Genomic DNA, 11,541 nt, shown 5'->3' on the forward strand with positions numbered 1-11,541 from the left:
AAAAATAACCACAGCCTTCCTATCTAAGAGGATTTTGAAATCACCTTAATTATCTTTTTATTGGGAAGGCCCAGGATGTGTTAACTTTGCACTGAGGCCATCCTGACCATTTTCTCACTCCATATGGCAACACAACTCACTGTGGCTTGAGCCATGCAGTGACGCAAGCTCTTATTCGCCCACCAAAGATACATCCTGCGCGTCTTTTCTTCACCAGCAAGCCTAGAGGCCTCCAGGAATGTTGAGTAGACAACTAGTCATCATAACTCACTCTCTTCAAAATAAAAAGTCTTCTATTTAGTTGAGAAACTGAACTATCATTGCGTTTACCAAGGATAACCATAATTGCTTCCTAAATGTTAATTCACAGGAAGAATTCTTCTGTGTAAAACACAATAATAGGTAGTATTTTGTATGGAGAATTGTAAGGGGGCTGTCCACTCCTAGAATCTGTAAGGAATACAAGAAGATAGCAAGAGCACATCCAACAAAATCTATGGGCCTTCTGTTTCAGAACCTGATCTCTGGAGGTAACTTATCCTGGAACTTCTTGAGAATGTTTAACCACCCTCCCCTGCCTCTCTTCCTGGCCTATCTTCCTCTCTTAATTGAGCAAAGTAAAAAGATAGTGTACCATAAAAACCTTTTGGTAGTAGAATTCTATCTGAAATGTACTAGGTTTTATTTTTCTCTCTCACTATTTTTCCTTTCTTATGGAGCACGTGGTTTAAGATGCTTGTCTGGTCATTAGCCTTCTGAGGCTAATCATAACCCTATGTAGAATAGAAAAGATAAGATTATATAGCATTTTAATATATCAAATCTTGTATAATTTTATCAAGGGCTTTGTGGTATTTTTAATATGGTAGATAGCTCTTGGATTTTCAAAAACAGAAGAAAAAAAACCTAATGCTCATTGGTAAGAAGCGTTCTCTCTAGTGGTAGCAGGCAAATTTATTACAAGAAACAGTTGCCTCCTATAAGTACCAATAATGAGAGAGAGAGAGAGAGAGAGAGAGAGAGAGAGAAAGAAAGTGTGTAATTTCTGTGTCCCTCTTTTCTAGAAGGGCCAGTGTACATTATTACTCTATGTTTCAATAAGGTGGTGCATTTAGGATTTATCAGATTATTTGCTTCTATTTATATTCACTCAGACTAATTGGTGAGAAAAATTCAGATCCCACTTTTATTTTTACTCTAGATCTATATGTAAGAATGGTTACATAGCACCATCCAGAGGTGTCTCTACAGAGAAAATCAAGTAGCAGTAGCTTTCTTAAAAAAGAAAGTGATACATACTCATACATGTATACACACATGCAAATGTGCCTATATATGCACACAGAGAGAAACTGAACTAACAAAAAGCCTGAAGGAGAGGAAAGAATTCTATCCTACATGTTGACCTAAATCATCTTCCTGGTGTGGGAGAATGGTCTATAGTCTGTCAATTATATTTTAAATAAATGCTGATTGACCAGTAGGCAGGCAGGATGTATAGGCAGGACAACCAGACAGGAAGTAGAGGCAGGTCAAAGAAAACAGGAGACTTCTGGGAAGGAGGAAGCCCATTCTTCTGTAGTCCTGGACCCAGCCACAGAAGAAGCAAGATGTGACTGCCTCGCTGAATAAGGTACCAAGCCACGTGGCTAGTATAGACAAAAATAATAGACTAATATTACTTATAAGAGTTAATAAGAAGTCTGAGCTAATTGGCTAATCAGTTTATAGTTAATGTAGACCTCTGTGTAATTTCTTTGGGACTTAACGATTGTGGGCAGGACAGAAACCCTGACAACAAACCCTGGCAACACCCCCCTAAAATCATATCTAAGTCACAGGACCAAGTGGTAATAACTAAAAATGAATAAATAGGAGCTATCCCAAACAAAGGATGGACAGGTTTGGTCAGTGCTGGCCCCCATGGCATCAGCAGTGACGCAGAGCCAACAATTCAGCAGCTTCACAATGATGATCTCAGCTCTCAGAACTTTTGATCCTTGTTAGACCTTAACATTCTCAAATTTCAGCCTCTAAGGACACAAACAAATGACTACTTCCTAAATATTCATCAAGACAGGAAAATAAAAAATGCCTCAATTGAAGGGTAGCTAAACTTTTGTGATTCCTGTGGAGCATGTTTAGAATCAGTCCTAGGATGTTACAACCAATCAGAAATTCACTTAGGACGAATGGAAGTGAATCAGCGCATCTCTGGTTTTACTCCGGAGCTAGTAATCCTTAGAGCACACTCTTCTCTGCCAGTCTGTATTTGTTTGTTTGTGCTTTCTTGCAAATAATGGTTGTGAAATTGTACAGTTTTCGTGTGTATTTAATCATTATGATGTTGGCTTTAGCATTTGAGGTGTCTGTGTGTGTGTTTCTGTGGTTTATATATGATATCTACTTTTAAAATATTTTTATTGCTAAACAACCGATATTCAAACAAGTGAGTTGTACACACATTCATACATATTTCTATCCCCTGAAAACTCTGTTTTAAGTACATAAGTATGCCTTGCAAATACAAACAAGATGGACTACTTTCTTTCCATCACAAATAAATTTCCTATTTTACTGTTTACCTGTGCTTTTTATAGTTTTCTGGTGGTGACCATTAAGTAAATTTTATGTTTATAAAGTAAATTTTACTCAATAGAAATATTGAAACTCCTGCACTATAGATAAAGTAAATAAACCTTAACCTTATAAATATTGCATAAGTTCTTGTTTCTGTTCACAATAAGAAATGAGAACAAATTGATACAGAAGCAGTGTAGAGGTCTTTCTTTCCTTAAGCCGGCACTAATATCCACCTGCATCACCGGATGGGCTGATCTTAAGTGTTGTTGATAGTCAATATCAGTGAGCAGCAGGGCTTAAAGAAATAAAGGGGACGGTTTTACATTTATCATAGTGACCTAATCTGAACACTTAAATAACAATTAAATAGCATTTAAAGTTCATGCTGAGCTATAAAGCCAGTTATCAGACATGTTCCCAGCCTGTGCAATTAGCCTTGAATCATATTAATCAAATATGGAACTCTAGCTTTAAAGTTGATTGGAAACTTGAACGCTCATGGGTAGGTCAACAAAGAAGTATACTTAAGTTTGGCTCTGCCACTCACATAATAAAGCTCCTCCTTAACGATGTTCTAAAGTGTTTTTTAGACTGCAAATGTGCATATGACTATCTTGTTAAATTGTACAATATGATCAAATACATTGGGAGAGTGGAATATAGATGCTGTATATTTCTATCATGAGTCTGTGTATAATGATCTGGTGGTCCTACCTGGACAGCTTTGAGTGACAAGGTCCTAGAAGATCATTGATAGAACACATTAAAATCATATGTGTTTATGGGAAAACACTATAAGCAATAATATGTAATATATATGTACATATATATATATATGGTGTCAGTTAACAATATTTGAGAATTCAATTCAAATCATCATGAAAAAGTTTTAGTAGAACAAAGTAGTTTAACTTTTATGTATGAATTTCAAAAAATAACTTTTGAAATGGCCAACCCTCCAGATATTCTTCAGTTTTTCTTACTTAGAAAAATCAAGTCCAATGGGTAATTGGCAAGATAACACAGAGAGATACTCATTCTGAAGAGTCTTGTTGTATTTTGATTGATGAAAGGTTTGCTTCGTATGGCCATTCTGACCAAATGTACGCGCAGTTTTAGAAATGTGGTCAAGAAGATTCCTGTGCCTGATTGACCCTATGGGCTGCTCCGTTTCAATTAAAGTAGAAATAGAAGATTGCAAAGAGGAGGAAGGGGGCTAGAAAAAGGGCTCTAAGGTTAAGAGTGCACACTGCTCTTGCAGAAGGCCCGGGTTCAGTTCCCAGCATCTATGTCAGGAGACTCACAACTGCCTGCAACTCCAGCTCTGGAGGCATCCATTACTCTGGCTTTCAAGAGCACCTGTACTTACACACCAGAAAAACTCAGGCATGTGATTAAAAATACAATAAAAATCTGAAAAATAAATAAAAAAGAAGAGGTAAATTAACTCTAAGAATGTGGGCAGCATAAAAGGATTACCATGAGGCAAAAAGTTAAAACTGAATAAAGGCCTTAAGAGGTAGGTCACGTGCGACAGCAGGTTCAGCATACAGTATCACACAAATACAAAAGCTAACAAAGCAAATGACAACATGAATACAAGCTAAAGCATTTGGATGAGAAATCAGTTGGACGAAACTGTTCTTTTGGGCTGGTGTGGCATTTTTCTAAAGGAAATAAAATCTCCCCTCATAATCACTGTTTTCTAAAGCATTTGTCTCTCTATCTAAAGACCATTAACTACTCGCTGTTCAGGAGTGCACACATTCTTCCTGGCACGCCAGTCTTACATTTTGATAATTATTCTGTATGGGGTGATCAGTCAGACTATGCATGAATGATTTTCATCATATCTCAGACAGTGTATAGCAGGTCCCTCCCATAAGCCAAGACTCCGATCATCAACACACTACAAACTTCCATGACAAATCTCTTTTTAATGGCTAAAGAGACACTGTGGTTCGAATTATAACTCTTTAAAGATGCCAAATATTCATCAAATTCACCTTCACTTGGATTTTGTACTTTGTCTTCCTAACCTCTCTGACCTGCTTGCAGTGAGAGCCAGCATCATTCATATTCCAAATGCCATAACTTTGGTTTCATCAGAGAAAAGAAAATGATAAGGCTGAAATTTGAACAACTGCGTGTTCTTTCAGTATTCTGTCTTTGAATAATATATTAATTAAAAATAATTCACTAATACCAGCTGCTAACAATCGTTTAGCCCAGTCTATACCAAAACACGAAGTCTTTAAAGGCAGAACATCACTGAGAGACTCGGTTCTGAAAGCATTCAAGACACAGTAGTTTGAAAAACATTCAAGGACACCAGAACTGCACACTAGTGGGGACTAGAGCACGCGTGCGGGCATGCGTGCGCGCGCGTGCGCGCACACACACACACACACACACACACACACACACACACGCTGTTCTTTGCTATGGTCTTAGGCAATCTAAGACAGCTGCCCCAAGTAGGTGGCCTCACAATTACTTGCCTCTTCACCCCCCATATGCTTCACCTAAGAAAACCTGAGGCTGTGAGGAAGATTGAGCAGCAGTTCCTCTCCGCAGAAACACTTGCCTTGTGCACCAGACGTGTTTTAAATGGTGGAGATAATTGCTTAATTCAAGCTAGAGCAACTGGCCAAGTAAACATGCAGCAGCCAGGAAGCTATTAGCATGATTTTAAGGCAATTATTCCATTAGTGTTTAATAGTCTCCAATTAGTCTGCTCTATCAAAATTTGAATGACTTCTTTTTCTCCAAAAATTCTGTGTTGAATAATGCAGAAAGGTATCAGACTCATTTTAACCCCAGTTTTACAGTGAAGAATTTTTGGCAAACCTAATTTGTACAACTATATGGGTATTTGGGGTTGTAAATTTGGTGAAATGCTGTGTGTGTGTGTGTGTGTGTGTGTGTGTTTCTTGGAAATATTGGGGTGAAAGTGCAAACTTTGTGTGCCATTTACTTCAAATCTTATACTAAAAGGGCTTAGGAATACTATGTAAAGTTCATATCTTCCAAATATCGTCATGTTTATGTCTCTACCAGAGACCAGCAGAAAATCGAAGTCTCTGACCCCAAAGTTCCACTTAATCCCATGAAAGAGAAAAGTCAAATTACCCTGTGTCTACAGGTGCCTCGCTTCTCATCTCTGTGAGAACTTGTTGCTTTTCAGTTATACTCACTGTCTATCATGATGCCCTTACTCCCTCATTGCTAAGAAATACTCTATAAAATCTTTAATTTTAGGGATTAGATCACTAATCAGATTTTAGGTTACTTGCCCGCACTGAATTTCTGGGTCTTTTTTTTTTTTTCCTGAGTGGGATGCTGCTTGTTTTTAGTCTACGAAATGAAAATGGTAATCCCAGCACTGACTACTTTACAGGGTTTTTGGAAGGATGTGAGCTAGCAGACATAAACTGGCTTTGGAAAGTGAAGTGCTACAGATGTTTATGGTGAGACACAAATGTGGCGTTACACTGTTCCTCAGAGCTGGTATGCTACCCCAGGCATTTAACCTCCTTGCATCTCTAGAGATTTTCTTTACAAGAAGCTAGCACCTCAGTCCTTAACGTTATTACCAGCCCGGTGCCAGAAGCAGGTGGACCAAGTGAAAATAGCCGTCTAAGAAAACAATCAGAGAGCAAAGGAAGAAGAGGATGCCAGGGGAAGCGAGAGTGGCATTTCACTAAGGAAGTTGTGTGCTTTCTAGTCCTTCAAAAGAGCAGCCCACAGACTCACCAGAAGAATGGAACTGATGCAGAGGGGAAGCTGGCTTGTGCTTTACCAGAGAGACACCTAGGCCTCTGGGAAGTCATTCCTTGAGGAAGGACAAAGGGATAGACAACCTTTTACTGAGGACAGTGAGCTGTTCAGCCTGTGCCTGCCCTTGCCACAAAGTATCCACTCCAAATGAGTTAAGTTGCTGGTGAGTTCCAGCGCTTGCTTGTCTGTTAGACACTCGGGATTTTTCCAGAAACCTGTTTTATTTCTCTCCCTTCTCTCCTTATTTCTTAGGTTTCACGTCCACTCCAGTCCTCCAAGCTCATGTTTTCGTGGGGTTTTGGAGGTGGAGAGGACAGTCGGAGGAAGTAGACCAGAAGGTTGAATTTAATAACTCAAGCTCTACTCTGGGCAGGGGGTTGATTATCCATGACTAATTTGCCCTCCAGCCTAGTCTTGTAAGAGTCCCATGTGCAATCCATGCGCATAACCGTATTGTTAAAGAAATAGAGGCATTTCTCCAGCTACAACACTTGTAAACTGTCCAGAAACAATCAATCACCCCTCTTAGATACTGGAATTAGGGACTACGGAGTGCTCGGACCCAGAAAGCTGGCCAGCTCTCTGTGCACTCTATGCTAAAGCCTCTTGATGCCACACAACTATACCTGGCTGGTCCTAAGCTTCCTTTCCTCTAGGCCACCAGCTCAGTCACCTTTTCCGGGGCAATCTGCTCATTCCTACCTCTACACTGCTGCTCATGGGGATTTCACTGCCTGGCTTCTGTCTGGAGCAGCAATTGTGTGGCCTGCAAGGGTTTGTCCTCCTCACCTAGGAGCTCTACCTGAAGCAGCTCTTTGACTAGACTCCCTCCGCGTCCAAGCCAATTAGGAAATGCTTGCTTTCTGCTTCTGCTTCTTGCCCCCTTCAGCTCAGTGTCAAGGACAATGATTATGCTGCTGCCGCCACTGCCACCGGCCACCGGCCCCTGAACTTTCATCACTCTTCAGAAAGCGCTTTGTCTCTTTAAAGGAGACTGGGGACGAATACTAATGATTGGGCTAGATTCTAACAGTGAAACTACCAAATCCTCCTAAGTCCACGCCAAGGATGGACTTAGTGATGTTCCGGAGCTGAACTCCTAAGACAGCCCAGCTTCCTTCCATAGCGCACCATGGAGCCACAGATTAAGAAACCTGACCTGCCTTGCCCCCAGCAGACCCCTTGAATCTTCAGAGAAAACCATAGAATGGGGACCAGGACGCGATCCTGGAACCACCTTCTCCCCTTCCCCAGCCCTGCGAGCACAACCTGCTTCTGAAGACCAGGGGAACCAGTCACCTTGACTCCCAGTGCCAGGGTCCTCCAAGGTTTGGAAAACCTGGGTACCCACCCCGTGGACGAGCTTCCCTCCCGCCGGCACGAGGCAAGTTAGCACTGAGTGTAGGATGAAGCAGGGCGGGGCAGGTGCAGCGGGTACCTACCTGGGATGGCTAAATTGGTGAGGGGAATGCTGTGGATGCTCTCAGGCAGAGTTGCCATCCAGTCGGCGAATTTCAGCTCGTTTTTCCCCTGAGACGAGGCCATGGTGCTGGTCTGCTTGCCGCTGCGCGCTGATCCCCACACTCCTAGGCACAGACTGGCAGCTGCTGCCGCTAAGCCAATGTTTGCTTCGGCCCCGCTAGAGTTTACACTCCGCTCTGCGCCACACCCACAGGATGGCGCAGACACATGCTCATTTTAATAATTATTCAAAAACACCCCATGCTCTCTCCTTTCCTTCGCCAGACTCTGCTGCCGGGGCTTTTGTTCCTGACGTCCGTGCTCCGCTCTCTGCTCTCCCCCCCCCCTCCCTGCAGACTCCCTCCTCCCGTCTCACCCTTCCTAGGTGGCTCTGCCTTTCCTCGCCATTCTGCAGCTCCCCATCGCTTCTTATTATTAGTCTTTTATCTTCTTAAAAACTTGGCTTTCCACGCTGCTTTGTCCCTGGTCTTTCTCTGTCCCTTGGTGAGACTTCCTGGTCTTGTTTGCATAAAAGGCAGTCTTGCAGTGGAATCTAAAATTCCTGGTAGACTTTGGGATGTTCTTGCCTCCTGAAGAGAAGCCGCATCTCTTTGGCTCTCAGGACTTTCCATTCTTTCTAAAGAGTGCTTCTTTTTCCTGAGGCACAACAGGTTATGCCTTCCCTCAGCCCTATTTGTACAAAATGGTGGTCTTTATTTATCACTTTGCCTAATTTTTGGAGGAGCTCATACACTTGGTGAGAGGGAAAGACAGTATATTCTACAGTAGGATTCTTAATTCCTGGTTCCAGACATTTCACGGTCAAGAAGCAGGGCTGCAGGTTTGAAGGACCCACTATTTCTGCGGAGAGACACTCTTAGTTTCTTGGTTTCATGGCATTCAGGATAAGATGAAAGTCTGACGCTGGAAGAAAATCGCATCTCCCAATGACATGCTGTAATTACTGCCAGTAGCATTTGGTGGAATGTATTTGGCACCATTTGAAGTGATCTATGTGATTGTTTGGATTTTCATTCCTTGGCAGACTAGAGAGATGTGTCTCTCCAGAGAGAAAGCGATTGTGTGGCTCCAAAGAACTGTCTGGGTCCACCTGCTCCCCACAGAGAAAGAGGGGAGATCACATCTTACTAATGTGATGAGGCTGGCATTTGTCTGAACAGGACTGCAGGAGTCAGACTGAACCTGTGCAGGGCCTTGGCCGTTCAGACCAAGGATGGGCAAAGAGGGCCTGTTTTCCTGTGGAGGGGTGTGTAAATTCTTTCCCTTATAGGAAATACTATTAAGCTGAATAAATAAAAACCAAGGTAGGAGAGACAGCACTGTGAAACACGAGAGTGATCATTTAAATTCAGTAAACCCATTTAGCATTGTTAAAAGCCAGGGAGCCCTCGTGTTTTGTGCAAGGATGCCACGGCCAAAGAAAATTCCCATCTATTCGAAATCACTGTGGGGAAGATAGAGGGAGAAAAGATAATGCTCCATCATTTTGATCGAGTTCTCTTCCTCTCCCTGGAAACAGTTCATAGTGTCATGAGGACATGGTAGGTCTATCTTTAGGGATGAGAACGAGATGCACTGGAACTTCTGCTCAAGGAACTCCTAATGTTCTCACTAGCAGAGCCGATCCTCATACCCCTTCCGTTTGAACGAGCACCAGCTCACGTTGAGTTCCTTGGCCAGGAGATCTATAAGTATCCGTTTTCTGAGTAATGCCAATAATCTCAAGGCAGCCTGCTGGGACAGCAGGTGAGGTTCAGATGGCAGAATTAGCTGCACTGTCTCCGAGGAGAGTCCGTCAGTCCCTGTGAGCCCAGTTTCCTCCGTTGTACAGTCATGATAACCGAGCGATTTGTGGGGCCACTTCCAGGAAAGACTGGAGATGCTTGCTGAAACAGCAGGGTCTGTATATTCACTTTTTTGTGTTTTTGAAACTGCCCTAGCCTTTTAAAGTATTCTTTCTAGGGTAGTAAATTAATTATGCATCCTGGGAGATATTGTTTTGTAAGATGTACTTGAGAAATACTCTCTGTCCAAATGCATTGTGAGGATGTGTCCAGGAAACTTTAAGACACAGGTTTTTTTTTTTAAAAAAAAAAAATAAGACTTGCCTCTTCCTCTGGGAACTTAAATATTTGCTCCTAACTACTTCAACTGGTTGGATGAGGTCAATACATATGATAACAGGCAACATGCTCCATTTAAATGACTGTAAACATTCCCTCATCCACAAACATCTGTATAGCCAACATCTACTTTAGTATTTGAACAAACAGCTAGTCATCATAATGCAGGCAATTCATGATATGGAAGAAATCATCACACTCACTGGCAATCTAATGCAAATTAGTATTTGAACAGCTAGTCATCATAACCCAGTCAAGTTATAATGTACCAAAAAAGCCATCATACTTACTGGAAAATTAATACAGAGTTTGCTATCAATCCACAGATCTCTTTGGGACTCTATTGTTCTCTGAGTCTGTTGTGGCTAAGAATCAGAGTGTCACATGCATGAGAGAAAAAGCATAGATATTTTCTTAGATTTTTTTAAATCATGCAATGGGTCTGTGTTCTTCTACGCACAACATGGGGAATGCCCTTCAAGTTTTACCATGGAGTTTCACAGTGATCTGTTTTTCTAGTTACATTCTGTTTCTGTGATAGAACATGTTGACAAATGCAATTTGAGGTAGAGAGGGTTTATTTCATCTTACACTCCCAGGTCATGTTTATCTTTGAGGGAAGTCAAGGCAGCAAATTGAGGCAGAAACCTGAAGGTCACACTGCTTGCTGTTCTGTGTAGTATGACCTCAGACCAGGGAATGCACAGCAAGGGGCACAGCAGCAACCATGGGGGAACGCTGCTTGTTAACCGGCTTGCTCCCCATATAGACTCGTGGTTAGGCAGCTTTCTTATACAACCAGGACTACCTGCCTGTGGATGGTCTCACTCACAGTGCAATTATAATTGCATCAATTCATTAAAAATTCACAATCTTCATGCACACACGCTTATATTAGCTAGCTAATTCTTCAACCGAGGTTTTTCCTTTCAGGTGATGCTAGGCTACATGACACAGACAGTTAAAACTACGTAGGACACCCACCTTTAAAAATGAAAGTCTTTTAAGCATGGGTGAAAAGAGTAATGTGAGCTAAAGTCCTATAGCCCCTTCAACTTCTTCATGCTATCTACTGTCCATCAAACTCACACCCTGCAAAGGGCCTGAAAACCGCTTCTCCTCTCAACGGTCTTCTTACTTCCTGTTCATCTTTACCCATAAAAATACGGTAGCTGTTTGCCTTGTCTGCCCATTCAGTTCACAATCTCACTTCATTGTTAAATAATTTTTTTTTTTTTTAAGCTAAGCCGATTTTGAATTGAGTTAGGAAGAGTAAGCATTCTCAGAAGTCAGGAAACGCTCCAATCCATTTTGGTCAGATAGTGCCTCAGGAGAGAACATCTGCTTCCAGCAATTCAATCAAACTGGTTTTAAGACGGGGTTTGCAAATTAGTAATTTTAGAATCAAGCTTAAAAAAATACATACACAAAAGGTAATAATCTTTGTAAAATTAATAATAATGAGCATGACTTTTTTATTATTTTCTATAATATCTACCTAAATATTCCATCCAAAGAAATCTACAGTATCTGAAATACAAAAAAAGTTTATATATATATATATGTTATATAT

General features: G+C 41.4%; 1 protein-coding gene across 1 annotated transcript in view; it reads right to left on the reverse strand.

Annotated features, from left to right (window-relative positions):
• The window catches only part of Plcxd3 (phosphatidylinositol specific phospholipase C X domain containing 3), a 173,148-nt gene extending 165,011 nt beyond the window's left edge, over positions 1–8,137 (reverse strand). Inside the window, exon 1 of the mRNA XM_041631248.1 lies at positions 7,806–8,137. Coding sequence (XP_041487182.1) covers positions 7,806–7,908 — 103 coding nt within the window. The 5' untranslated portion in view covers positions 7,909–8,137. The remainder of the gene's footprint in view (positions 1–7,805) is intronic.
• Positions 8,138–11,541: the final 3,404 nt, after the last annotated feature.

The sequence above is a fragment of the Microtus oregoni genome, unplaced genomic scaffold (genome assembly GCF_018167655.1).
Source record: "Microtus oregoni isolate MIOR12 unplaced genomic scaffold, Mior012 000036F_ref0000092, whole genome shotgun sequence".
Lineage (NCBI taxonomy): Eukaryota > Metazoa > Chordata > Mammalia > Rodentia > Cricetidae > Microtus > Microtus oregoni.